The sequence below is a fragment of the Ahaetulla prasina genome, chromosome 5, assembly GCF_028640845.1.
Source record: "Ahaetulla prasina isolate Xishuangbanna chromosome 5, ASM2864084v1, whole genome shotgun sequence".
NCBI classification, from domain to species: domain Eukaryota; kingdom Metazoa; phylum Chordata; class Lepidosauria; order Squamata; family Colubridae; genus Ahaetulla; species Ahaetulla prasina.
This window is the reverse complement of record NC_080543.1, coordinates 16,042,955-16,070,399: the sequence shown is the minus strand read 5'-3', so window position 1 is coordinate 16,070,399 and position 27,445 is coordinate 16,042,955. Positions and strand designations below refer to the sequence as shown.

At 43.8% G+C, this 27,445-nt stretch overlaps 2 protein-coding genes across 3 annotated transcripts in view; both read right to left on the bottom strand.

The window, feature by feature from the left end:
- The window catches only part of AMOTL1 (angiomotin like 1), a 118,329-nt gene extending 103,951 nt beyond the window's left edge, over window positions 1-14,378 (bottom strand). Inside the window, exon 1 of one of the 2 annotated variants that reach the window (XM_058184902.1) lies at window positions 14,325-14,378. The gene's annotated coding sequence lies outside the window, so the exon portion shown is untranslated. The remainder of the gene's footprint in view (window positions 1-14,324) is intronic. The other variant, XM_058184901.1, reaches the window with a different exon arrangement.
- Window positions 14,379-19,532: 5,154 nt separating this feature from the next.
- The window catches only part of PIWIL4 (piwi like RNA-mediated gene silencing 4), a 56,167-nt gene continuing 48,254 nt past the window's right edge, over window positions 19,533-27,445 (bottom strand). Inside the window, exons 17-18 of the mRNA XM_058186598.1 lie at window positions 21,954-22,101; window positions 19,533-19,917 (exon numbers count right to left, since the gene is read on the bottom strand). Of these exons, the coding sequence (XP_058042581.1) occupies window positions 19,801-19,917; window positions 21,954-22,101 (265 nt within the window). The 3' untranslated portion in view covers window positions 19,533-19,800. The remainder of the gene's footprint in view (window positions 19,918-21,953; window positions 22,102-27,445) is intronic.

Sequence of the window (27,445 nt, the reverse complement as noted above, 5' to 3'; positions counted from 1 at the left end):
CCAGCAATTTAGCTACCGGTTCTCCCCAAACCGGCTGAATCCCGGCACTGATGCTATGCCATTTAATGGTGAATCAGAGGTCTCACATCATACGTTATTCTTGGTTCTTTGGGCCTGGCTTTAACTGATCAATAGGGGTAATCTCCCCACCCCCCAAAATAGCCACCTAATCAGAGTCCAGCCTGTGACCCTCATTGGGTCAAGGACTATCAACATTCTCCAAGCCCAAATAATATGAAGCAATGTTATACCCCATTCCAAATCTATGCTTTTTTTTTTTCATTTCCTGTATTTGTCCAAATTGGATGGATGAAGGGCAAGCTACTCTAAGAAAAAGCTCTATCGTTCATCAGAACCACCGACTTCAGTTCCTCCAAGTGTTACATTCCCTGGCTTACGTACTCGTGTACGTTTGTCTCCCTTTTTTTTCTTGATGAATATCCCTGACTGTATAATAACCAGTGCATTATAAAAGCTGGTACCTTCTCAGCTTCCCAGTCCAGATGAGGAAAATTTTAAAAACAGAACATTGAAGGTTTATTCTTATCCAGGGAACCCATGGATAATGATGGATCTTTCTCATTAAGTAATCTACTTCAGCCACTAATGATGTTAGATCCTGGGAAAGAAGATTATAGAAACTGCCTTCATCCCCTGAACACAAACTCCATCTAAATTAAGAGCCCAGAGATAATTAATCTCTGCAAAGGAAGTAACGCTTCCAAAATCTCTACACAGTGCGTGACAACAAAGGACCCCTTCATTGTAGATACCGTGACTCTGATATTTCAACATGTCCAGGCAGTTAATGAGAAAACTAGTTAAGTCACAACTGAAGAGAACGGAAGTCAAAATTGTTGTACAGAAATTCTGGGTGGAATTAAGGTCTGATAGATTGTTCTAAGTGAGAAGTTTTGGTCTTTCTCTTTGAATGTTTTAGGTTGTCACATGCTCACTGTCTGGTGTTTTATGCAGAATTTTGGATGGCATAACCATAATTAAAATTTCTTACATTTTCTTAAAAACCAAAAGTGAATTGTTTTTTTATCTGTTCTCTTTGTCTTTGATGTCTTGTCTTTTCTCACTTTATATTAGTTTCTTTTTAGCTTTTAAAAAAACCTTGAATAAAAATTTAGCGCACAAAAGAAAAGAAAAAAAAAGAAAAGAAAAGAAAGCAGCTGGATTCCTGCAAAATTCCATCAATTTTGGCTGACTGCTGAAATGGTCTGGAAACCAAAGCACAGCAATCTTTCTTCCTTTCCTTTTAAGTGACTTTCCTGTAATTTCTTGCTGCCTGCTGAGATTTGGTTTTAATACATTTTTGTTGGAGAGGGTGAGGGGAAACCGGTTTGTCAATTCCTGGCAGGCATCTCACACACAGCAACAAAGCTAGAGGTATTTATGACCGCACTTGAGATACTCCGCTAGAGAAGGACCAGTGATTTCATGCCCATAGGATTTAGAACAGGGAGAGACTGACAGATGGCAAGTCGGTCACAAAATATGCCTGCTGATTGAGAAGAGAAATTTTGGGTAAAGGAACTTCTTTTAACTCAGAGCAACTGGAAATACCCTATTCTAGATAACAGAATAACAGAGTTGGAAGGGGCCTTGGAGGTTGTTGTGTGTCGTCCTCCCTCCTCTCCTCAGCCGGCCTCTCCCGTCTCCTCCTGGGCCTGCTATCAGACTCGAGTCTGATAATGAAGATGAACGGCCTGTCATGTCTCCAGCCCCCGGCCCTGGCCCCATGCCCGAACAGGATGTCAGGAATGAATAAACAAACTTCACTCATACAGCATGTGTTCCTTTGGCTCAGCCATCAGAGGAAGTCAGCCACGGATTGGAATTACTTGGGCCTACTCCTTCTGACCCCTCCCTTTCTCAAACAGCAGAAGACAATTCAAAGTGGGAGGATCCTCGCTTCCGGAGATCTGAGAGGCGATGCCAGCAAAAGGAAGGGAGGGGCAGGCCTGGATAAATGCTGAGTCATGGAGCCACACCCCACGGCCTATATAAAGGACCTGCTTGAGTCAAGCAACCTTGAGTCAAGCAAAGTCTCATCTAGTTTGCTGAAGTCACAACTTGGACTCCTGCCTGTCCTGAGAAGCCTCGGAGGAATTTGGCAAAGCTGCAGAGGCTTCGTTGTCAAGTTTGCCACGGACTTCCTTGACTTGTTCGTCGGAGTGGGGGGTGGGACACGACAGAGGTCTTCTAGTCCAACCTCCTGCTCAAGTAGAAAACCCTATTTTTCTCTTCAGGTCGCTGCCATGCATACCCAGGGAGCAGGGTGTATGCAAAGGACGTGCACACACATGTGTGGAGGCAGGGCACATGCACAAGGGGTGCTTGTATTGCATTTTGGAGGCTCACATGCGCCCCCCGCGCCCCCTGCGTGCCGTTTTGGGCCTGGAAAGCCTCCTGCACCAAAAAAAGCCTCTTGCCTCCTGAAGCCAAAACGGGACGTATATATAAAATATATATATACGCGATGTATAAATAAAAAATATAAAAATAAATAATTTTAGGCATACGTAAGCATAAGCAGCGAAGATCAACTTGGAAGAGGCTGCCTGACACGTGTTTGAAACCAGGCTCCGTTCTTTCTGTTTTTAAATAATTTTATCAAGCTTATCATAATATAAAATACAAATGAAAATGAACATAGTGAGAAAATGAGTGAAGCAAAAGGGGAGAGAGAGAGAGAGAAAGAGAAGTGTAGGGAAAAGAGGAAAAAAGCATTGACTTCCAACTCTTTTTAGCGCAATAGAATAGAATCAGGGGTGAGATTCAGCTGGTTCGGACAAGTTCGGGCGAACCGGATTTTAATTTTAATCTGGTTCTCCGAATCGGTAGTTGCAAGGATTAGCTGACCCCACCGACCCCACCTCTCCCCTCCTAGGAGTCTCCACGCAACCTGTTTTGAATGCCAGGTAAGTGCAGGGCCTGCACAGAGGCGCTGGGAGGGCAAAAAATGGGCCTCCCAGAAGTTTCGGAAGTCCAGAAATAGGCCTGTTTCTGGTCTCTGGAGGGCCTCTGGAGCCCAGGGGAGGCCATTTTCGCCCTCCCGGAGGCTCAAAAAAAGCCTCCGGAGTCTGGGGAGGGCGAAAATGCCCCCATGTGGTGCAGGAAGCCAAGTAAGCCACGCCCACCATGGCCCCGCCTACCCAGCAACTGGGCAGAAAACCAGTTGCTAAAATTTCTGAATCCCACCCCTGAATAAAATAATAACATTACAGCCTAAACTTTTAAATTTTGCATTCTTCGTCTGTACTAGCCATCTCTATAACAGCAAACTTATCTAATCAGCAAAACCCAAAGTTAAAGATGAAAAGTTTCATTTTTTCCCCCTCTCAAGCACAAAATCCAGAAACGCTTTCCAAGTAGAATCAAAGATGGGTGTGTTCCCCTCCCCTTTCTTTGATCAGGCCAGTTAATTTAGCTATCTCTGCTATTTCCATCCGTTTTTCCAGGCTTTCATCCATGGTGAGAATAAAGGCCTCTTTCCATTTTTGTGCATAAAGCATTCTTGCTGCTGTCAACATATATAACAGCAAAGATCCAGGTTTTTCCAGATTTTTCTTTCTCCAAAATAAGGATCCTTTTTTTGTTTGTTTGTTTTTTGTAAAGCTGCTATACAGTATTCATGGTCTTGGAACGATTTGAAATAGGCCTAAATGGGTCATCTTTTTTAAAGGGATCAAATAAATGTGGGTTAATTAAAGAAATTAATGACTTGAAATGCCAGATTTGCCTTCTTTCTTTTTTCCTTCCCCAACCTATAATTATTTCCCTCCCTTCACTTTCTCTTTTGTCCTCCTCCCCTTCGCTTTCTTTCCAGTGTGCAAAATTGACTGTGGTGTACGAATCACTATCTAGTTGTAATTTGTTTTTTCCACTAAAACCTCTCATCTTTAAGAACTATGTGTCAAAGAAATGAGGTCCAACTGAGCTTTTCACTTAGAACGTTTCCAGTTTAAAACAATCTGTTTTAAACAGCTGCTGAATTATTATTATTATTATTATTATTGGTCTTTGGGAACTCATCTTTTCCTCATCTATTGCCAGAAAAAAAGAAAGTGGTACCCAAGGCAGATTTATGGGTTCTGTCCCCAGATTTGTAGATCTCTTTTATTTAGCTGCTTGGACACTAAATGCTGTCAATGGTGGGAGGAATTTCTTCTGCAAAAATCCAATTCTCTTATACACACTCTTTTTGTGTGTGCCAAAAAATGTTCATGTGTCCATATCTGTGTCTACTCTGTTATTTGTTTTCTTGTATTTGTTGACAAATAAATAAATAAATAGATTACAGGAAATATAGGACTATAGACTACATCAGGAAGCTAAAAAAAATATATCCTGGAAGATATCCATATTGTTGCAATGTGTGTGTGTGTGTGTGTGTGTGTGTGTGTGAATGTATGTCTTGGCATATTCGGGTCTATTCCCGTGTAAGGTTGAGGGTATCTTGGCAACGTTTCGATGAGGTCTCACTCATCATCTTCAGGCTGGTGCTTTCGGCTTCGTGCTTCTGTGAGCAAAGCGTGGTCGGAGCTGCTGTCTCTCTATAAATACTGGTGGGGAGTGTTGCTGTGTGGGGTTGGTTGGCTGTGTGGTTGCATCTTGATTGGTAGATGGAGTGGGTGTTTGCAGATTGGTCGGCTGTTTCCTAGCATCTTGTGTGGTCCTGGTCTTTTGTTCCTGAGCTTTGGTGTTTTGGCCTCTGGAGTTCTGTGATGTGATGTCTTGAGCAGATGGCTGTGATGCAGCATCCTGGGCCCTGGCCTGGCTCCGAGTCCAAGGTCCTGTCATGTGTTCCTGGCGTGTGTCAGCTTGCTTTGCATGGGGATCGGAGGGGGGGCGCAGCAGCCAATGGTGCCAGCATGGTCTGGCTTCTGGATGGTGGTTGTGTTTCGTCTGTGAGAGGAGTTTGGGTTTGAATCTGGTGAGGATGATTGGTGGTGGCATTGTGTGTTATCCTGGGTCTGGTGTCAATTTTCGTGGCTGGGACTCGTTTGTTGACTAAGGCCAGTTTCCAGATGTCTGGTAGGCGGGCGGTGTCATCCCGTTTGTTCATGTTGTGGGGGTATTTCTCTATTTCGATGGCTTCCATAATTATTCTCTTGTTATACTGCTCAGTTTGGAGATTAATTTGGTTCCTTCAAAATCAATTTTATGTCCTGTGGTTTTAAGGTGCTGGAAAAGGGAAGAGGTTTTTTCTTCTTTTCTGACTGCATTCTTGTGTTCTGCGATGCATGCATTTATTCTCCTATTAGTTTGTCCAATGTATGTGGCTGGGCAGACTTTGCATGGTATTTCATAGACTCCTTGGTTTTCTAGATGGATCTTGTCTTTGGGGTTTCTTAAGATGTTGGCTATTTTTTGGTCTGTGCAGAAGGTTGTCTTGATGTTGTGTTTGTGGAGAGTTTTGCTGATTTTATCTGTGGTGCCTTTGATGTACGGGAGGAGGGCGATGCTGTTGTCTTGTTCTGTGTCTTGGTTCTTGGGCAGTGTCTCCCTTTGGATTATGTTGGTAATTGTGTTTCTTTGGAATCCATTGGAGATTAATACGTTTGTGAGAGTGTGTAATTCAGTTTTCAGGTGGTCTTTGTCGGCTAGGCATTTGGTTCTGGAGATGAGAGTCTTGGCTATGGAGTTGATCTGTGCAGGGTGGTGATGTGATTGTGCGTTTAAATAGTGATTGGTGTGTGTTTTTTCTGGTGAGAGACCAATCTGCAAACACCCACTCCATCTACCAATCAAGATGCAACCACATAGCCAACCAACCTGCTCACAGCAACTCTCCCCACCTCGACCAATCTGCAAACACCCACTCCATCTACCAATCAAGATGCAACCACACAACCAACCAACCCGCTCACAAAGCCGAAAGCACCAGCCTGAAGATGATGAGTGAGACCTCGTCGAAATGTCACCAAGATACTCTCAACCTTACACAGGAAAAGACCCGAATATGCCAAGACCTACATATATATATATATATGAGATAGAAAAACGAGATAGAAAAACGCCCACACAGCATGAACAAACGAGATGACACCTCCCGCCTACCAGCCATTTGGAAACCTGCCCTTGTTGACAAACTAGTCCCTAACACGAGGAATGACACCAGACCCACACTCACGAGGTCCACACAGGATGTCACCACCACACATCCACCCAGAAAGCAGACCCAAACCCACACTGATCATGAAGCACGACCTAGGACCAGAAGCCAGACTGCAGCTGCAACATTAGCCATTTCAAACCCCTCCAATCCATACATGCAGCAGACTGACACCCGCTATGAAGATGTAGCACGACCACGACCACGAAGCCAAACAACAGTAATGCAGCTCACCAGCTCAAATCCTCCTGCAACTCAGACTAATCTGAGCACAACCAAGCCCCCACCCAAACAGGACACACCCCCAGCCAATCAGAGCACAAAAAAACCCCATCCAATCAGAGCAAAGCCAAGCTCCCACCCAATCAGTTCAAACCCCCACTAGCAGTTAAAAAGGAAGAAACAGCTGCAATCACACATTGCTCCCAGAAGCACGAAGCTGAAGCCTGAAGATGACGAATGAGACTTCGTCAAAATGTCGCCAAGACACTTCCAATTTTACGCGGGAGAAAACCCGAATAACCAAAGACCTACATATATATATATATATACATATATATACATACATACATACATACACACATACATACATTTCTGTAACATCTCCAAAAGTCAAACATTTTACCTTCCTATCTACCTTTCAAGAGGAACCAGATTCAGATAAAATTCAGAAAGATATTGCAGAATCTTTCACACATACATAGAAGTGGGCTACATTCGCCATTGGAAACCTTTCTGTAACGTTTAGCTACAACAATGGTGGAATTCAATTTTTTTATTACCGGTTCTGTGGGAGTGGCTTGGTGGGCGTGGTGTGGCTTGGTGGGCGTGACAGGGGAAAGATATTGCAAAATCTCCATTCCCACCCCACTCTGGGGCCAGCCAGAGGTGGTATTTGCCAGTTCTCCGAACTACTCAAAATTTCCGCTACCGGTTCTCCAGAACCTGTCAGAACCGGTTGAATTTCACCCCTGAGCTACAATTGAGGCCTAAATGTGGAGCTTTAATGAAATAACATTCTTGCAGGCAAAAAAAAAAAAGGCAAAGTAAGGCGGAAATGGGCAAATTTAATCTGTTGCTAAATCTCATCAGCACAAAATGGGAGATCAAAGCACAACTATTTCAAGGAAATGTTTCAAAATATCCACATCTGGTTATTCTTTTTCATAAAGTGCTATATTAATACAAAACGTGTCACAAGTTTGCACATGACTTAAGGATACCAAGCCAATCACAAGAAAATAAATTTTCTTGTTCGAACCTGCATGCAGTTCCATTCCCAGTTATTAACTTCCAAAAATAGATGTATCTTAAAGTGGAAGATTGAAAGCCCCTAACTGAAAAGTTGTCTGTACTTTTAGTGGTATACAATGGTGAATATCAACTAAATAACATAAAAGAACAAATTTAATTCCACACAAGATGTCTAACTGTCAGGGGTGGGCTGCTGGGAGTTTGCAGAGGTTCGGGAGAACCTCTAGCTAAGATTCTGTGCAGTTCGGAGAACCCCCAAATCCCACTCCTGGCTGGCCCCACCCACCCAGCTCCTCTCCTCCCAGGAGTCCCCACGCTGCAGGGTGCGCACGGAGGCTTGGGGAGGGTGAAAAACGGGCCTACTGGAAGTTTGGGAAGGCCAGAAACAGGCCCTTTTTCAGCCTCCATAGGGTCTCCGGAGCCTGGGGAGGCTGTATTCGTGCTCCCGGAGGCTCGAGGAAAGCCACTGGAGCCCGGGGAGGGCAAAAACACCCCCCTGCCATGGTGCAGGAGGCTGATAGGCCACTCCCACCGTGGCCACACCCACCCAGCAACTGGGCAGAGAACCCCTTGCTAAAAATTTTGAAGCCCACCCCTGGTTACTGTGATTTTGTAACCAAAAGTTTATAACTTAAAGTCATTTGTAAACATTCTATTGTTCAGCAAGCCATCATTATAAGAAATCATTATTATTAATTTAAATGCATTGGTCACCCAACTCCAGCAGACTCTGGAGTTGGGCAGCCAATAAACCCTGACTTAGCATGATAAATGAACGTAGAACCTATAATTTATTAAAGTAGGATTCCCAGCTTAGCTCTGTGTTCAAATATCAGCATTCAGTTGAATTTCCTTTGGTGGAAATCAAAGGAATTCCCTGGAAGCTGGCGAGGTAGAAATATTAAAAAATCAATTTCATGGCAGAAAAAAGACAACCATATTCTAGTCTTTAATTCAAAGTGAGTCTTTCACGGGGGACGACAGCATGGGTCAAAAAAGTCAAGATACATTTTGAAGCCCCGCCCAGTGGCGGTGGGCTGCAACCAGTTTAACAATCAGTTCAGTGATCACATGCGTAACACGCTTGTGCGCAGCATTCAAAATACAGCCATTTGAAGCTCAGCTGGTTACTTTCTAAGGCAGCCCCGGTAAGTAGAACAGCGGAGGCACGAAATCAGCTGTGCCATGCGAATCAGTTGAGCCAGAAAGAAGGAAATATAGGACAGGATAGGGCAGGGGCGGATGGGCAGGGCCAGCTGATCATCGGAACTACTGGTTCACCCGAAGTAGTCCGAACGGACAACAGCCCACCACCAACCCCACCCCATTTTTTTTCTTGCAAGATACATTAAAAGGAGGTGGGGCTTCAACTGTGTGGTCATAGCCACCATCTTGTTTATTAAAAAACTTTCAGATGCTCCTAAATATCACAAAAATGACAAGGCCTCCTTTTCTGCTCCTTTTTACACTGTTAAGCATCAACTCACAAAGCCATTTCAAGTTTCTGTTTGGTGTAACACAGTTTGGAGTTGATGGCTCATTTCATACACGCTGTAAATAAAATAATAATAATAATAATAACAACAAGAGTTGGAAGGGACCTTGAAGGCCTTCTAGTCCAATCCCCTGCCCAGGCAGGAAACCGTACACCAGCTCAGACAAATGGTTATCCAACATCTTCTTAAAAACTTACAGTGTTGGAGCATTCACAACTTCTAGAGGCAAGTTGTTCCACTGGTGAATTGTTCCAACTGTCAGGAAATTTCTCTTTAGTTCTAAATTGCTTCTCTCCTTGATTAGTTTCCACCCATTGCTTCTTGTCCTGCCTTCAGGTGCTTTGGAGAATAGCTTGACTCCCTCTTCTTTGTGGCAGCCCCTGAGATATTGAAACACTGCTATCATGTCTCCCCTAGTCCTTTTTATTAAACTAGACATACCCAGTTCCTGCAACTGTTCTTCATATATTTTAGCCTCCAGTCCCCTAATCATCTTTGTTGCTCTTCTCTGCACTCTTTCTAGAGTCTCAACATCTTTGTATCTAGCTGAGAATCGCACTCCTGTGTGGGGGGAAAAAACATTCTCTACACATACAAGGCTGCAGGGGTAAAATCTACTTACCTTCCTTACCGGTTCAGGAGCATGTATGCACATCAAACCACATCACTTCCTGGTTAAAACCAGGAAGTAATGACACCTGGGCGGGTGGGCCGAATTTTGCTCTGCCATCACTACCGGATCGCCAAACTACCATCCACGATCGCTACCAGATCACGCAATCCAGTCTGATCCGGTAGCATTTCACCCCTGCAAGGCTGGTATTTCAGGACTAAATATACATTAGAAATCTTTTTATTTAGGTATTTTCCTGCAGTTGTTTTTTCTTTCTTTAAAAAATAAAATGTGTCAAATCACATGACTAGACAATTTTCCCTTTCACACATCTAGAGACTCAAATGTATACAGTCCTCAAAAATGTTTTTCTACCACATTTCCTGCTTTTGTAATTATTACAGAATACCACAAGTTTGGTGATTTGGGGAAAATATACACTGCCTTGATTTGTGCAAATAAAGGCAGGATATAAATGCTACAATAATAGAAGTGGAAGAACTGGAGAAAAATCACAAACACAATGACCTTATTATTATTATTATTATTATTTATTATTTATTAGATTTTTATACCGCCCTTCTCCCGAAGGACTCAGAGCGGTGTACAGCCAATATAAAACAATAACAGTGTACAATTAAAACAGAGAATTAAAAAAATTATTATATAATTGGCCAAAATTTAAAATGTTAAAACCTAAAAACCCTTAAAATTCATATAAATTACAACCCCAGTTAAAATTAATATTTAAAATGAAAAATTTAAGAATTTAAAAAGTTTAAGCCAGTCCCGCTCGAATAAATAAATGCGTTTTCAGCTCGCGGCGGAAGGTCCGAAGGTCAGGCAATTGACGCAAACTAGGGGGGAGTTCGTTCCAGAGGGTAGGAGCCCCCACAGAGAAGGCCCTTCCCCTGGGGGCCGCCAGCCGGCATTGCTTGGCGGACAGCACCCTGAGAAGTCCCTCTCTGTGCGAGTGTACGGGGCGGTGGGAGGCATGAGGTAACAGCAGGCGGTCCCGTAAGTACCCAGGCCCTAAGCCATGGAGCGCTTTAAAGGTAGTAACCAGAACCTTAAAGTGCACCCGAAAGACCACAGGCAGCCAGTGCAGTCTGCGCAGGAGCGGTGTCACCCGTGCAGCTGCATTCTGAACTAACTGAAGCCTCCGAGTGCACTTCAAGGGGAGCCCTCTGTAGAGAGCATTGCAATAATCCAAGCGAGAGGTGAAAAGAGCATGAGTGACCGTGCATAAGGCATCCCGGTCAAGGAAGGGGCGCAACTGGCGAACCAAGCGAACCTGGTAAAAAGCTCTCCTGGAGACGGCCGTCAGGTGGTCTTCAAACGACAGCCGTCCATCCAGGAGAACACCCAAGTTGCGCACCCTTTCCATTGGGGCCAATGACTCGCCCCCAACAGTCAGCTGTGGTTGCAGCTGGCTGTACCGGGGTGCCGGCATCCACAGCCACTCCGTCTTGGAGGGATTGAGCTTGAGCCTGTTTCTCCCCATCCAGACCTGTATGGCTTCCAAGCACCGGGACAGCACTTCGACAGCTTCGTTGGGGTGGCCCGGGGTGGAAAAGTACAGCTGCGTGTCGTCAGCGTACAGTTGGTATCTCACCCCAAAGCCACTGATGACCTCGCCCAGCGGCTTCATATAGATGTTGAACAGGAGAGGCAAGAGAATCGACCCCTGTGGCACCCCACAAGTAAGGCACCTCGTGGTCGATCTCTGCCCCCCTGTCAACACTGTCTGCGACCGGTCAGAGAGATAGGAGGAGAACCACCGATAAACGGTGCCTCCCACTCCCAAACTCTCCAACCGGTGCAGCAAGATATCATGGTCGATGGTATCAAAAGCCGCTGAGAGATCTAATAGGACCACGGCAGAGGAACAACCCCTGTCCCTGGCCCTCCAGAGGTCATCCACCAACGCGACCAAAGCTGTCTCCGTAATATATCCGGACCGGAAGCCGGACTGGAACGGGTCTAGATAGACAGCTTCATCCAGGTATTGGGGTAGCTGCCATGCCACCATACTCTCTACAACCTTCGCAACAAAGCGAAGGTTGGAGACTGGACGATAATTTCCCAAAATAGCTGGGTCCAGGGAAGGCTTCCTGAGGAGGGGCCTCACCACCGCCTCTTTCAAGGCAGCAGGGAAAACCCCTTCCAACAAGGAAGCATTAATAATTCCCTGGAGCCAGCCTCGTGTCACCTCCTGGCCAGCACCAACCAGGAGGGACACGGGTCCAGTAAACGTGGTGGTATGTAACCTCCCCAGTAACCTGTCCACTAACCTCCCCAATAACCTGTAAGCAAAGTTAGTACCAATACTAATAGGGGCCTTGGGTGCAATCCCAAAACAACTGGAGTACCACCTAAACACCATCAGCATTGACAAAATCATCATCAGTCAATTGTAAAAGGCAGCTTCTCTTGTAATAGCTTACATCCTCCAACTATACCTCATTTGCATATCTCAGGTCCTTAGGAAAAACTCAACAGATGAACATAAATGCCAAATTCAGTATGAACATCTGATTGTGTGCTCAACCATCACCATCATCACACCACCATAAACCAATGATCTCTCTTCCTGGCAGCTCTCAATAAACTCAGATACAGGGAATATTGATCTTATTAAGAGAACTAGTATACATTATCCACTGAGACTGACTTTTCCCATTTCTCTCTCTCTCTCTCCCTCTCTCTCTCATCTACTGTATCATTAGATCATCATCACTATTGCAGAAATATGATTCTGGGTGGCTTACAATAAAAAGAATCAAAAGATAAAGAAGGTGTAATTATCTACCACCTCTTCTTTACTCGGCCACTAGACCAGGGGTCTCCAACCTTGGCAACTTTAAGACTTGTGGACTTCAACTCCCAGAGTTCCTCAGCCAGCTTTGCTTCAACTCCAATTCTGGGAGTTGAAGTCCACAAGTCTTAAAGTTGCCAAGGTTGGAGACCCCTGCACTAGACTATAAACTGACAGCAAACCCCATTCCCTTCTAGCATTGATGATGTTACCTAGGTTGGGTAATGAAACATCTGCAAGAAAACAAGCAAGCTCAGAGAGCATCAAGGACCCCTGACTGGTCTCGGCTTAGAGACTAAGTGGAATTGTGCGTGGAAGAACTTGGATGGAAGAATATCAGAAAGTTCCAGGGCTAGGGGCTCGATCACAATTGTTAAAAAACTACTGCTGAAAGTAGATGAAGTACTTTCATGCCATTGCCACAAGTATCATCTGGATGCCCCAGTGAATCATAAGAAGTGGAACATAATGCCAAGGAGACTTTATTTTTTAAGAAAATGTTGCCAAATAGCAGATTTGGGGTTTATAAAGATTATTACAGCATGTAGGAGATACTGTTATCCATCTTTCCCTTTCAGGTTGTTGTCCTTTCTCATGGATTAAAATAGCTGTTTAATTTTTTGTCTAAGAATAAGGGAGTTGTTCTAGGGAAAAACAGGAACATTATACATGCTGTCTTGAGCTCCTGAATAAAGGCAAGGTATAAATCTTTTATGTCATAAAATGTTTTTTTTTAAAAAATGCATTGAGTTGATCAATCAACCAATTGTTATAATTATAATAACGGTAATTCTGACATTAAACGCAGATGAAATGGCAGAATCCTTGTAAGTATTTTGTGCAGAGGTGGGATTCTGCCAGTTTTGACAGGTTCGCCCGAACTGGTAGCGGGAATCGTGGGTGTGGGCCCGCCCACCTGCCCCGGCTGTATGCCATCCTATTTAGGCACGTTTTTGAGGCCAGGCGCATGCGTGGAAGGTGTGTGCGCAAGCAAAGCACATGCACAGAAGGCCGGGCGCATGTGCACAAGGCAGGTGTGTGCGTGAACTGGGCACGCACATACATGAAGCGGGTGTGTGCGAGTGCATGACAAACTGGTAGCAACATAATCTAAAACTCACCGCTGATTTTGTGTCCATTTAGGGTGGCTAATTCTCTCGTTCCTGCACCCAACCAAAATCTGCACTTGGTTCCGAAGCAAATGAAAAAAATATATATGATCCTAACACTTTAAAGGCCCTTTCCCTCTGCTTAGCTGAATTTGCTCTCCACCCATCCTTGTGTGGAGAGGAAACTGTATCCGCATAAAATTGATTGTCCCCATTGCCAATCCCTGATCTGCTTTTATTGACTCCGTTCTAGTCATTGCCATTCTCCCAACTTCCCTCCAAGGTCATGGGTGACAAATATTTCGAATGCTTTTGAGGCAGCTCCTGGACAAGGCTGGATGAAAGCAGGAAATGCAACATAAACAGCAAAACAGACAATCTATCTCACTCACAGGCTGGGGTTGAAGTGAAAGCAACATCAGAATACAGAATAACAGAGTTGGAAGGGGCCGTGGAGATCTTCTAGTCCAACCCCTTCTGCCTAAGCAGCAGATCTTAACACCATTTTGGACACATGATTGTCCAAACCTCTTCTTGAAAACCTCCAAGCGTTGAAGCACCCGCAACTTTTGAAGGCAAACCGTTCCACTGATCAATTGTTCTCATACGGGTGTCCATACTTAGATGCCAAGTAAAGTTTCCAGTCCTAGCAGGAACACAAGTATTCAAAGTCATCAAGCCGTGTTTTTTTTTTCCCCTCTAGTAGGAACGTTAGAAAAGAATATTTTCCCTGAGTTTTTTTCTTTCTTTCTTTTCTTCCAAGAGAAGCCGTTTGGAAAGCAAAGCTGACCTTTTCTCAGTTTTTTCCCCCCTCCTTTTCTTCAAGAGTAACCGTGAGTTATTCTAAATCCAAGCAAAACCTTTTGTGATAAAAAGCCACAATAGAAAAGGGGGAAAAATGTCTTACCTGCACACTTCAGAGCCTCAGCTCCTGGATTGTTCAAGTAGCTCCAGGTTCGTCCCTTTGCAAATTCTTTTGTTTCTCATCCGGTGATGACTCTCGCGAAAATATGTGGCTGTTGCCCTGACTTGTTTAAGCTTTGCAAAGAGAAAAAGCAGGAATTTGATGTTCCTGCACTTTTAAAGAAAGTCGGAAGGCTTTGGACAAGATTTCCAGCTGGCACTGTGGAATACTGGGACAATCTTGTTGCATACATTCCCTATCCAGAGCCATATAATTAACTTTAGAGAACTTAACCACTGTGGAAGGCAAAAACTCCAGTTGTTTAAATCCTTAGGAGATGAATGAACGCTGAGAGTTCAAGCACATCCAAAGCTTGGTATCCATTTCCTTTCGTTTTATTACTACAGCTGGGTCATCAATTCTAGGTATGGCAGATGACGAATTCCTAACCCATTATCTACCTAAGTTCCCATCATCCACTGCAAAAGCTGCCTTGTCCTAAACTGAGCCTTTAATAGGTACTACTGCCGTAGAGGGCTTAAAACAGTTCATTTAATGACTGTTTGAAGTTACAGGGGCACTGAAAAAAGGGACATGTCCATTGTTCACACTTACAACAGTAGCAGCTTCCCCGTGGTCATGTGATCAAAATTGGCGACTGACTCATTGACGACGATGGCAATGTCCCGGGGTCATGTGATCCCCTTTTGCGCCTTTCTGATGAGAAAGGTCAATGGGGAAACCAGCTTCCCTTAACAAATGTGTTACTGACTTCGTAGCTGCAGTGATTCGCTTAACAACTGTGGTGAGAAGGTTGTAAAATGGGGCAAAACTCACTTAACAACTATCTCGATTAGCCACAGAAATTTGGGGTTCAGCTGTAGTTGTAAGCCCGAGGACTACTTGTATAAGTTTCGCAGCCACAGAAAGTATAAACGGGGGAAGATGGAAGGTGAGATCCAACTGGGTCTCAGGGAAAGGGGGAAAAAAAAACCTTTACTTTTGCCAGAGGTAATTAGCTTTAATTAAGGATCAATTTAGTAAGATTGACCAAACATCAGAGGGAAAAAAAACCAAGGTAATTATCAACGATCACTTGGAAAGCCATCATGAATAGTTACTACCTAGATCAGTGTCGGTGAACCTATGGCACACGTGCCACAGGTGGCATGCGTAGCCATATTGGTGGGCACGTGAATTCAGCTCCGGCGTGCATGCATGTGCCGGCCAGCTGATTTTCGGGCCTTCTGGGCCCACCAGAAGTAGGGAAACAGGCTGTTTCCTGCCTCCGGAGGGCCTCGGGTGGTGATGGGGAAGGCCCATTTTTTGCTCTCCCCAGCCTCCAGAGCCTTTCTAGGAGTCTGGGGAGGATGAAACCAGGACTTCCAGTCTCACCAGAAGCTGGCAAACAGGTCGTTTTTGGCCCCCAGAGGGCCTCTTGGGGGTGGGGAAGGCTGTTTTCCCTCTCCCCAGGCTCCTAGAGAGGTTCTGGAGCCTGGGGAAAGCAAAAAACAGGCCTACCATGCCATCATGTGCCAGGAGCGTGGAGTGTGTGTGTTGTGCATGCATGCACAGGGGCAGGGCGCATAGAATTATGGGTGTGGGCACGCCTGCGCGCAACCCCACCACCCCGCTCCTGGCACGTGATGGCAAAAAGATTAGCCATCACTGACTTAGATAGTCACATCACTGTTTTCTCCTCTTTACTTCCCCAATTACAGGTAGTTCTCATTTAATCACTGCCCTGTTCGGTTACGGTTGAAGGTATAATAGTGCTGAAAAGGTAACTTTCCAAATGGTGCTCGCACTTATGACAGTTGCAGAGTCCTGAATTCACTTGATTACCATTTAAGAACTTCACTGGTGGCTTCCAACAAGCAAAGTCAATGGAGAAGCCATCAGTAAAATCACAAATCGTGGCCATGTGATACTTCCCTTCATCATCGCATCACTAAGTAACAAAATTGCCAGTCCCTATTTTGGTGGTTAAGTGAGGACTACCTGTAGTTATTTCTAATTGGCCGTCTAGATCTATAACATAGCCAATCTAGGCCATCCCTTTCTTTCTAGTTTTGCAAATCAGTTGGAACTGGCACTGTTTAGCTCATTTCCTGCAGAAACATGACCTAGCAGTGTCCCAAAGGTGCTTTTTCAAGAGGGAACTGGGCTTTCCTGTTTTTTTTTAAAGGCATTTCGCTTCTCATCCAAGAGCTTCTTCATCTTCAGAGCTGAAGAAGCTTCTTGGACGAGAAGCGAAACGCCTTCAAAGTAAAAACCAGAAAGACCAGTTGCCTCTTGAAAAGGCACCTTTGGGACAACCATGACCTGGATGACTGAGAATCTCCATAGACATGGCCTTACGTTGACTTTCTAAGATTGAAAGTCGAACGCTTTCTAAGATTTTTGGACAATTGGACTTTCCTGGTAAATATCTAGGTGCTTTCAAAGCAGAGATTGACATATTTTCTATTATTTTAATAACAGCGAGAGAGCAAAAGCCTTTCCAAGGTTCTTTCCATCCCATCTTATACTAAAGAAAATGAAACCAAGGTTATTTTGAGTTACTTTCTCACACTTCTATTTCACGGCTGTGTAATTTATTTTCCAAGTTTCCTTTTAATGGTTCTTTCGTACCATTAAAGCTCTAAGGTGTTTTTTTTAAATTTGGCTTGGACACAAGGAAGTATTTTTTTTTTTATTTTATTTTTTTTATTTCAGTTTGAGCCCAAAGCCAGGAGCCACATAAAATCTTACTTTCTAAGCAATTGATCAAACCACTAGCATCCCCTGTGAACCACTCATGGATGATTTAGAACAGGGGTCTCCAACCTTGGCAACTTTAAGACTTGTGGATTTCAATTCCCAGAGAACTCTAGGAGTTGAAGTCCACAAGTCTTAAAGCTGCCAAGGTTGGGGACCCCTGATTTAAATGACTTTCCACTCTTTTGTTAATTTTGAAATTTGATCACAGCACGGTGGAGTATATTACATATAGTATATTACATATAGGAAAAAAGAACCCAAACACTAAGTACTTGCTTGATGGACATTACCTTACAGATGACCCCCATCCCGTTAAAGACCTTGGAGTTTTCATGTCAAATGATCTAAGTGCCAAAGCCCACTGCAAATACATAGCAAAAAAGGCTCTAAGAGTTGTAAACCTAATCTTGCGTAGCTTCTTTTCCAAAAACACTACACTACTAACCAGAGCATATAAAACATTTGCTAGACCAATTCTAGAATACAGCTCACCTGTTTGGAACCCTCACCATATCTCTGACATCAATACAATTGAACGTGTCCAGAAATATTTTACAAGAAGAGTTCTCCATTCCTCTGTAAACAACAAAATACCTTATCCCACTAGACTTGAAATCCTGGGCTTGGAAAACTTGGAACTCCGTCGCCTTCGACAAGACCTAAGTTTAACTCATAGAATCATCTATTGTAATGTCCTTCCTGTCAAAGACTACTTCAGCTTTAATTGCAATAATACAAGAGCAACCAATAGATTTAAACTTAATGTCAACCGCTTTAATCTAGATTGCAGAAAATATGACTTCTGTAACAGAATCATCAGTGCTTGGAATACTTTACCTGACTCTGTGGTCTCTTCTCATAATCCTAAAAGCTTTAACCAAAAACTTTCTACTATTGACCTCACCCCATTCCTAAGAGGACCATAAGGGGCGTGCATAAGCGCACAAATGTGCCTACCGTTCCTGTCCTATTGTTTTTCTTTTCTTCTATACCTTTATATACTATATAACCTTTCTGTATGATAGTTACATATATTGTTGTGACAAAATAAATAAATAAATAAATGGCTAAAAACTGGAAAACTGAAAGAATATCTACACAGGATAGATCCTCTAATGTGGACTGACATTGTAAAAAGAACTCATTGATGTTGAACAATGGACGGTACCTATCTCTAGATGCTGTCCATTCTTTCTCTACAAAAAAGCTTGATTTCTAATACTGCTTATTTTTGATTCACATCACACCAAACCTACCACATTATGCTTAGCCCGTTGGGTGAACATCATTCTTTAAATCCGGTGCATAAGAAAATAAAGATGCTAGATATAAATCGGTTCCACTTCACGGTTTTCATCCTTTTATTTCCGTTGGGATGGGATATTCCTTTTATTAACTCATCGATCGAACTTACACAAATTGTTCGAAGGATTACTGAAAAATCTTGTTTGGATGTGGGCTAAGAGCTCTGCAGTGGTCCAGTAAGAATAGGATCAGAAAGCCAATATTGCCTATGAAATGAAACATGATGAAATTGGGAAGAATTTTTTAAAAACTTGGAGACGCAAGCGATAAAGCGAACACATAAACTGATAAATATATTGACTTGGCTCAAGATTGATGTTCTGAATTCCCTATTTAAGAGTTTTTTTTTTTAATTAAAGCCTTCCTTTGTTTTCTGTACCAACAATATTCCAGTACATTATCTAGGGAAAGAAAAACTGTTCTGCTTTTCAATTCTAATGTCAAAAAAGAAAATCTGTTGAACCATACATATGCCTCATGTTGGGCTTGACACTAATATATATACCAGTCAGGGGTGAAATGTTCCCGGTTCATACCGGATCACCCAATCCAGTAGCGATGGCAGCGGGTGGTTTGGAGAACCAGTAGCAAAGATCCCTGGTCCCCCCCATGCCCAGCTGAGCCGCACGATCATCAGAGGTTGTTATTTGATCAATCTTGATCACGTGACCACGGGAATGCTGCAACAGCCGTAAGTATGAAAAAAAAGTCATCTCACTTTTTTCAGTACCATTGTAACTTCAAACGGTCACTAAACAAACAGTTGTAAGTCGAGAACTACCTGTATTTTATAAAATAAATTGTTTTCTTATTATAAAAATAATTAAGTGTTAAGGTTACAGTCACATTGCTGTCATGGTTATGTATACTTGTTGTTTTATTTGATACTAAGATATATATATTATATATATATATTAAAAAAACCAATGTACAACCCAAAACCCAACGCATCTGGAAAGCACCTACCTCAGGAAGATTGTTCTATATGCAATGTGAGAAATCAAATCAAATATTAACATTAATAATAAATATATGCCCAAGCACCTTTCAGCCAGTAACAATAATCTAAGATTTAAGGCATGCTTTATTACAAACTTTTTAGGAACGCAAATAAAGAAATTACAAAATATTTCTAAAATATGTTTGCCTAAAAGAGAGCTGCACAATCTTAAATATTCAGTTACAAGAATAAACAACACCTTGAAAGAAGGGGAGGTTTTCACACAAAGAATTGTCATTTAAAACATACAACAAACCAACATGGTTTTTTTTACTCCAAGGTTACTGGTGTGGAGGCTAGGAAATGCCGCCCCTCCTCTTCCTGGAACTGAAGCAGCCACAGAAAAGGGAAGACGGTGCATTCCTTCAAAAGCCAAACTCTTCCTCCCAGTCGCTCCTTCTCTTAGCATCTTCACAAATAGAAAAGCTTGTTTGCCAATTCCAGGCTTGGCTCTCTGTGGATGCTCTGGCTGACCAAAAACGTCAGCTTGTTGGCATATTGGCAAGGCGCTGGCACTCTGATTAGCCCCTAGGAAGCAAGGGGGAGAGGAAAAAAAAAGGAAGGGAATGCCGCTAGCTTGTACTGCCACCCATGGCCAAAAGCGGTAAGATGTTTCTGGAATATTGTAAAAAATAGCAATAGCAATAGACTTATATACCACTTTACAGTGCTTCACAGTCCTCTCTAAGCGATTTACTGAATCAGCCTATTGCCCCCAACAATTTGGGTCCTGATTTTACCCACCTCGGAAGGATGGAAGGCTGAGTCAACCTTCAGCCTGATGGGATTTGAACTGCCAAATTGCAGCAGTTTGCACTGAGGCACTAAAAAGAAGAGTCCCTAAAAACACCCTCCAGTCAATGATATTAAGGGCCTCTGGTGGCTCAGACTGTTAAGACAGTCTGTTATTAACAGCAGCTGCTTGCAATTACTGCAGGTTCAAGTCCCACCAGGCCCAAGGTTGATTCAGCCTTCCATCCTTTGTAAGGTAGGTAAAATGAGGGCCCAGATTATTGGGGGCAATAAGTTGACTTTGTATATAATATACAAATGGATGAAGACTATTGTTTGACATAGTGTAAGCCGCCCTGAGTCTTCGGAGAAGGGCGGGATATAAATGCAAATAAAAAAAAAAATATTCTAGTTAATCTAGTTTAGTCTACTAGTTCCAGACAGAGATTGCAAGCAGAAGATGGGTCTCATCTCGGACTGGCCATTTTCCAGTTGGAAACCCAAAGGAAGGCGTGACTGTATTTTTAAAGTTTTAAAATATTTTGCACTTGTCTAGCTGTGTGCTCTAGAAAGGGTTATTTCTAGCAAGCATTTCAACTGGTGGAATAGGACAGGCTGGGGTAGACCTCTACCAGCTGCCCTCCAATCCACTGGTCAATGGAAGCTTAGAGGAGGGGTCTCCAACCTTAGCCACTTTAAGACTTGTGGACTTCAACTCCCAGAATTCAACCAGCAAAGCTGGCTGAGGAGTTCTGGGAGTTGAAGTACACAACTCTTAAAAGTTGCCAAGGTTGGAGACCCGTGGCTTCGAGCATGCAATTTCCTTAAACAACCTCCTAGCCTGGCTGCTTTCCTGAAATACCTCATTCTCAGAGGGTCTTCAGAACAGGCAGCTGGGTAAACCAGTACAAATAGGCAAATCCAAGGAGCAAGGACCTTGGACTAAGGACAAAATTCAAGGACCAGTAGAATGCCTTGCCTTCAGACGTTGTGGCTGCCCCATTGCTGGAGGCTTTTAAGAAGAGAACTGAACAGCCACTTGTCTGAAATGGTATTGGGCCATGATGGCAAACCTGTGGCATGCAAAGCCATGTCGCCCAGCATGCACAGCCTTGCCTGTTTGTTGTCTGGGTTTCTGGTGCATATGTGCATGTGACTATCAGCTGTCCTTTGCCCGCACGGCAGTGCCAAAAACTGGTGTGTGCATGCGCACCAGCCAGCTAATTGTTGGGTGTGCATGTGTGCCAGAATCCGGAAGTTCAGCTTTTCTGGAGCGTGATCCCTTTGCATGCATGGCAGTGCCAAAAACCGGTCTGTGCATGTGTGCCAGCCAGCTGATCATTGGGGGCACATGCATGCTAGAACCCGGAAGTTCGGCTTTTCCAGAGCATGGTCCTGATAAGCGCACACACGTGTGCGACCTTTCTGCGTTCGCCATCACTGGTATAGGGTCTCTTGCTCGAGCAGGGGGTTGAACTAGAAGACCTCCAAGGTCCCTTCCAACTCTTTTATTCTCTGTTCTATGTTCCTCAAAACGATGCCTTATGTGACCAGCTGCTTAGCTGGCGGATGGGTGAATGGTGGTGCTACCACATCTGAATGGATGCCAAGGGAAATAGTGGAATCAGGAGGGGCAGAGGGGTCATCTCTCTCACTCCAGAGACTTTGGGCTACAACTTCCATCATTCTCAGTGAGCAAGCTTTCCTGGCTGGGTGACTGGGAGTTGAAATCTACCACATCTGGAAGATGCCATCTAGAAGAGATTATTTCCTTCCTAACTTCATCAGGAGACGGGAAGGACTGTCTCTAGGTTGATGGAAATGCTACTTACAGGCCAATTGTAGTAGAGGTGACACATCTTGAAAGTGAGGCGCTGCATATGGTCCGGTTGTAACCGGTTGTCATCATAAATCACGTTATAATACGTGGGATTGACAGTTCCTTGGCGGGCAAGTTGGCTAATCAAGAAAAAGTCATACCTGTTGGACAAAGGTAGAATTAGTCCTGGGAAAAATGAACTGATTAACAGCGACAATCAAGGCAACAATTCATTGAGAGAAGGATTTCTTATAGAATAGAATAGAATTTTTTATTGGCCAAGTGTGATTGGACACACAAGGAATTTGTCTTGGTGTAAACCAGTGGTTCCCAACCAGTGTGCCGCGGCACTAAGGGGTGCTGTGAGATCTTTTGAGGGTGCCGGGAACTTTTGAGCTACGGAGATTTTAAATATCTATTTCCTTATAAGGGTGCCGGGAACTTTTGAAAGGCTTTCCAAGGGTGCCTCAAACAAGAAAAGGTTGTGCCTCAAACAAGAAAAGGTTGGGAACCACTGGTGTAAACGCTCTTGGGGTACATAAAAGAAGAGATACCTTCATCAAGGTACAACACTTACAACACTTTATGATAGTCATAGGGAAGAAACTGTTTTTGTGTCTAGTTGTTCTGGTGTGCAGTGCTCTATAGCGTCGTTATGAAGATAGGAGTTGAAACAGTTTATGTCCAGGATGCGTGGGGTCTGTAAATATTTTCACAGCCCTCTTTTTGATTTGTGCAGTATACAGGTCCTCAATGGAAGGCAAGTTGGTAGCAATTGTTTCTTATGATTTCTATCCTGCCTTCCTAATCGTTAAATTAACTCTAATGTTAATTGGAGATTAACTGCAACTAAAGTAAAAACACAGGATTTTTTTAAACTTAAAAATTAATTTTTTAAGTCATTAGTATGTATAACTCAATGTAAAGGAGCTTGGCTCTATTTATATTATGTATCTATATTAGGATACAGGGTAAAGGCAAAGGTGTTCCTCTCCAGTCATGTCTGACTCTAGGGTGCGTTGCTCATCTCCATTACTTGGCCAAGGGAGTCGGCGTTGCCCAAAGAAAATTTCCATGGTCGTGTGACCAGCATGGCTGTACACTAAAGGTTCACTGAATGTTGGTACCTTCCCACCAAAATGGCACTTATTAATCTACATGCTAAATGTCCATGGAGATTCTTAGTCATCCAGGCCATGGTTGTCCCAAAAGTGTTTTTTCAAGAGGCAGCTGGACTTTCTGGTTTTTCTTTGAAGATGTTTCGCTTCTCATCCAAGAAGCTTCTTCAGCTATCCTGATCATGGTTATCTGAAATGTGTTTTTTCAAGAGGCAACTGGACTTTCTTGTTTTTCGTTTTTCTTTTTTTCCTTGAAGATGTTTCGCTTCTCATCCAAGAAGCTTCTTGGATATGAAGCAAAACGTCTTCAAAGAAAAACCAGAAGGTCCAGTTGCTTCTTGAAAAAACACCTTTGGGACTATTAATCTACTTGCATTTGCCTGCTTTCGAACTGCTAGGTGGGCAGGAGCTGGAACAAGCAGTCACACCATTGCAGGACACTCGGGTCTCAAACCCTGGCTGTCAGCTTTCAAGTTTTCAAGCTCAAGCATCTTTAACTGCTGAGCCACTGCATCCCATTATACCAGGATAAGCAAATATTAATTTAGGATGATTGATTGCATGCTCTTGATGTACCATAGTGGCCAAAATTGTGGAAACCCTTTGGGGAAAAGAGTATTTTCTAAAACTAGCTAATAACACCACTTCTTTTTTTTTGAAGTAGTACCATAAAATTATATATCAATGGAAAGATAATTTAATCAAGAATGCAATGCAATAACTTTTATGAAGGATTTGCTATCAGAATAGCAGTTACAGGATAAAGAAGAAAAGTGAAACACGTAGAAAAAACAAGATATACAAAAATTATCAACATAGAAAAAACGAGTTATACAAAAATTATCAGCATGTAGTTAATACTTAGTTGGGTAACCTTTAGCATGGATTATGGCCTTACAACGTCTTCCTACGGAGTGAACCAAGTCTTTTAATTCTGCAGCTGTTATAATGTGAAACCAAGATTGAATGATTGCTTCTATTAACTGGGTTTTATTGCTGGGTCGCTTCTGACTAACAAGTTTCTTTAGTCAGCTCCAGTGGTGGGATTCAGCCAGTTTGCAACACTTTGGGAGAACTGGTTGTTAACCTTCTGAGCAGTTTGGTGAACTGGTTGTTGACAGAAATCATTAGGACAGAGAACTGGTTGTTAAATTATTTGAATCCCACCACTGGTCAGCTCCATAGATTTTCAACGGTGTTAAGGTCTGGGCTATTCCCAGGCCATTCCAGCAGTGAAATATAATTACCTTGAAACCCCCCCCCCAAAAAAAGGGTGGTGTGATTAGCCATCAAACCTCAAAAATACACTTTTCCCAAAAGGTTTCCACAATTTTGGCCACTACTGTATACAAAGCAGTGCTTTACACACCTACCGGTATGTTTGTTCTTTAAAACCTTCCAACATCTCAAAATAATCAAAATTTCAGCCCAACCAACTATAGCGTAATATCACCAACCACACTCCAATGTAAAAAAGATGAATAAATATGCCTCCTCCAACTGTATACGGTTTCTCTATCATTGTGATATATAGACCTAAGAAGGTATATATTATGACAATATATACTTGCCAGGTTGACTGGGTGGCTTCTGTATCAATAACAGTTCCAACAAGAGGATTCCTGAGGCCCCCATTAGACTCAACAAAGAAGCGAGAGAGGCATTTCTTTTTCACAATGATCAATGACATCTTGGGTCTTCTGGTATTAGAAGTAAAAAGAGAAGAAATACATTGACAAAGTAGTGCATTTCTTGATTAATCACTCATTATTTCCACTGTGAAATGGAAGATTTTTTTTTGTCTTTTAACAACCCATAATCTGTTGTGGGGTGGAGTCTATGCAACTGAATGGAGCTGAGTGTTTATTGGCCGGATGCCCTTCCTGTCACCAATGCAGAGTTCACAGCTGATATTTAGTCATTGTGCCCAGAGACAGAAACAGTGGTGGAATTCAAATTTTTTTACTACTGGTTCTATGGGCGTGGCTTGGTGGGCGTGGTGTGGCTGGTGGGCGTGGCAGGGAAAGGATACTGCAAAATCTGCATTCCTTCCCCACTCCTGCGGAAAGGATGCTGCAAAATCCCCATTCCCTCCCCACTCCTGGGGAAAGGATATTGCAAAATCTGGAGCCAGCCAGAGGTGGTATTTGCCAGTTCTCTGAACTATTCAAAATTTCCAGTACTGGTTCTCCAGAACCTGTCAGAACCTGCTGAATTTCACCCCTGGAGAGAAATATCTGCTACTACTAAGGATCAAACTCACAGCCTCCTGATTGTTAGGCGAGAGCTCTATCTCTAGGCCACTGCACCATTCTGTGAAATGAAAGATGCTGCAGATAAAATCTAGCTCCCAACAATTGTTATTATTTCATAGTATTTTATTCAGGGATGTTGGCTAAAGTTTTCATATTCCCAGAGAAGAAACAAATGCAAACATAATGCCCAATCTCCTGCCTATAAGTACTTAACAGAAATGCCGGCACCCAAATTTTCCTCCTTTGTCTGTATGAATCCCTCTGTTTGCAAAGAAGGACTTGTAAAACCAAGACAGTGCAAATATAGCACTGACCAGGTGTAATCTAAAAAAAAAGAGAGAAGGGAGAATTCATTCAGAACTGGGTAGGCGCTCTTTTGCAATGCTTTGTTCAAGGTAGCCTTGTAATCAGCGCAAATTCTTATGGACCCGTCTGGTTTTATAGGGGTGACGATTGGCGTCTCCCATTTGGCATGGTCAACTGGCACTAGTATCCCCTGGCTGACTAATTTATCTAACTCTTTGTCGATTTTAGGTTTGAGTGCAAAAGGAACCCTCCTTGCCTTTAACCTAATGGGAGCTATTTGGGGGTCTAAATTGAAGGAGATAGGGGTCCCCTTGTACTTGCCTAAACGGTCCTCGAATACGTCTGCGAATTCCTCCATTAGGGCGTTTGCAGGTTGCATCCGTCCGTGGACGCCAGTCACCCCATTCCCAACGCCCGGAACCAGTCTAGCCCCAGCAAGCTTGGCAAGGTTCCTCGACTAACGTGATGGGCAGGGTCTTTTCGTATGTCCGTACTTGACCTCGACGGTCGTTGTCCCTCGAACAGGGATGCGGTTGCCCTGGTAATCCTGCACCCGGGCCGTTGTTTCTGTAGCTTGCGCTTTGCGATGTGCGGCAAGGCTTTCACAAAAGTGTCCCAGGACATGATTGTGATAGCTGATCCTGTGTCTACTTCCAGTCGGCACGGTACGCCTTCAATTGTCGGGTTTGTGAAGATCTTTTCTTCGATGCGGGTAGCTGCGTGGTCTATGGTAACAGTCATTCGGTTTGACTTCGCGCTCTTTCTTTCCTGGCCAATCGCGGGTCGCCTCGCCGATCTCGCGCTCTGATTGGCTGGTTTGAAATTTCGGCGGGAATGTGGGGTTTGCATCTCTGACTCAGAGCCGCTCTGATTGGACGATTTGAATTTTCGGCGGGAAGGTTGGGGTGCTCGGCAGACTTGAGCCAGGTGCCCCTTCCTTTCACACCGCTGGCAAATGGCGTCCCTGAACTTACATCTTTGGCGCTGATGTCGCCCCCCGCAACTTCCGCATTCCTCCGGGTCTTCCCTTGTCGATTTTCCGGTGTAGTGGACTTCTTCCTCCTCTTCGCTGGTTGACTCACGATAGGTTTCTTCGTGGTGGACTGTGCTCGGCTTTGCGCCCGCCATCGGCGTGAGTCGCTTTTGTAAGGTGTCTGCTGCATGGTTGGACATCTCATGGGCTCTGGCTTCGTCCAGGGCGTTTGCCAATGTCAGGTTGCTCTTGGCTAGCAACCGTCTCCTCAAACGGATGTCTCTGACCCCCCGTATAAGTTGTTCCAGCAGCTCTTCGTCCAGATCGCGGTACTCGCAATGCTTGGAGGCTTGTCTCAGGGCTGCCATGTAGTCGCTGATAGACTCGCCTTCTTGTTGCCTCGCGCCCCAAACTCGTACCGTCGAACGTATTTGGACGGGCTGGTGCGTAGTGATTCTTCAGGAGGGTCTGAAGGGTCTGCCACGATCGGAGTGTAGCGGTGTTGGCTCCGCTAGGCTTCTGCGACGGCGATGACTGCGGACCCACAGTGGCTTATGAAGTAAGCCCGTTTGCGGTTGTCGGAGACTCCCTGTAGCTCGTTTGCCTCCAGGAAACTCTCGAAACGGGTCATATATATTCCCCATGTCTCCTGGGCAGGGTCAAACGGAGTGGTGGCGTGTAATTGAGACCAGACTTTCGGGCACTTTGCTTAGTGCCCGAAAGTCTGGTCTCAATTCGTGGTTCTAAGCCGAGGACTGCCTGTTAAGTGAGTCATGCCCAATTTTACGGCCTTTTCGCCATCTTTGTTAAATGAACGATGTGCAGGTGTTAAGCGACTCACATATTAAGCATA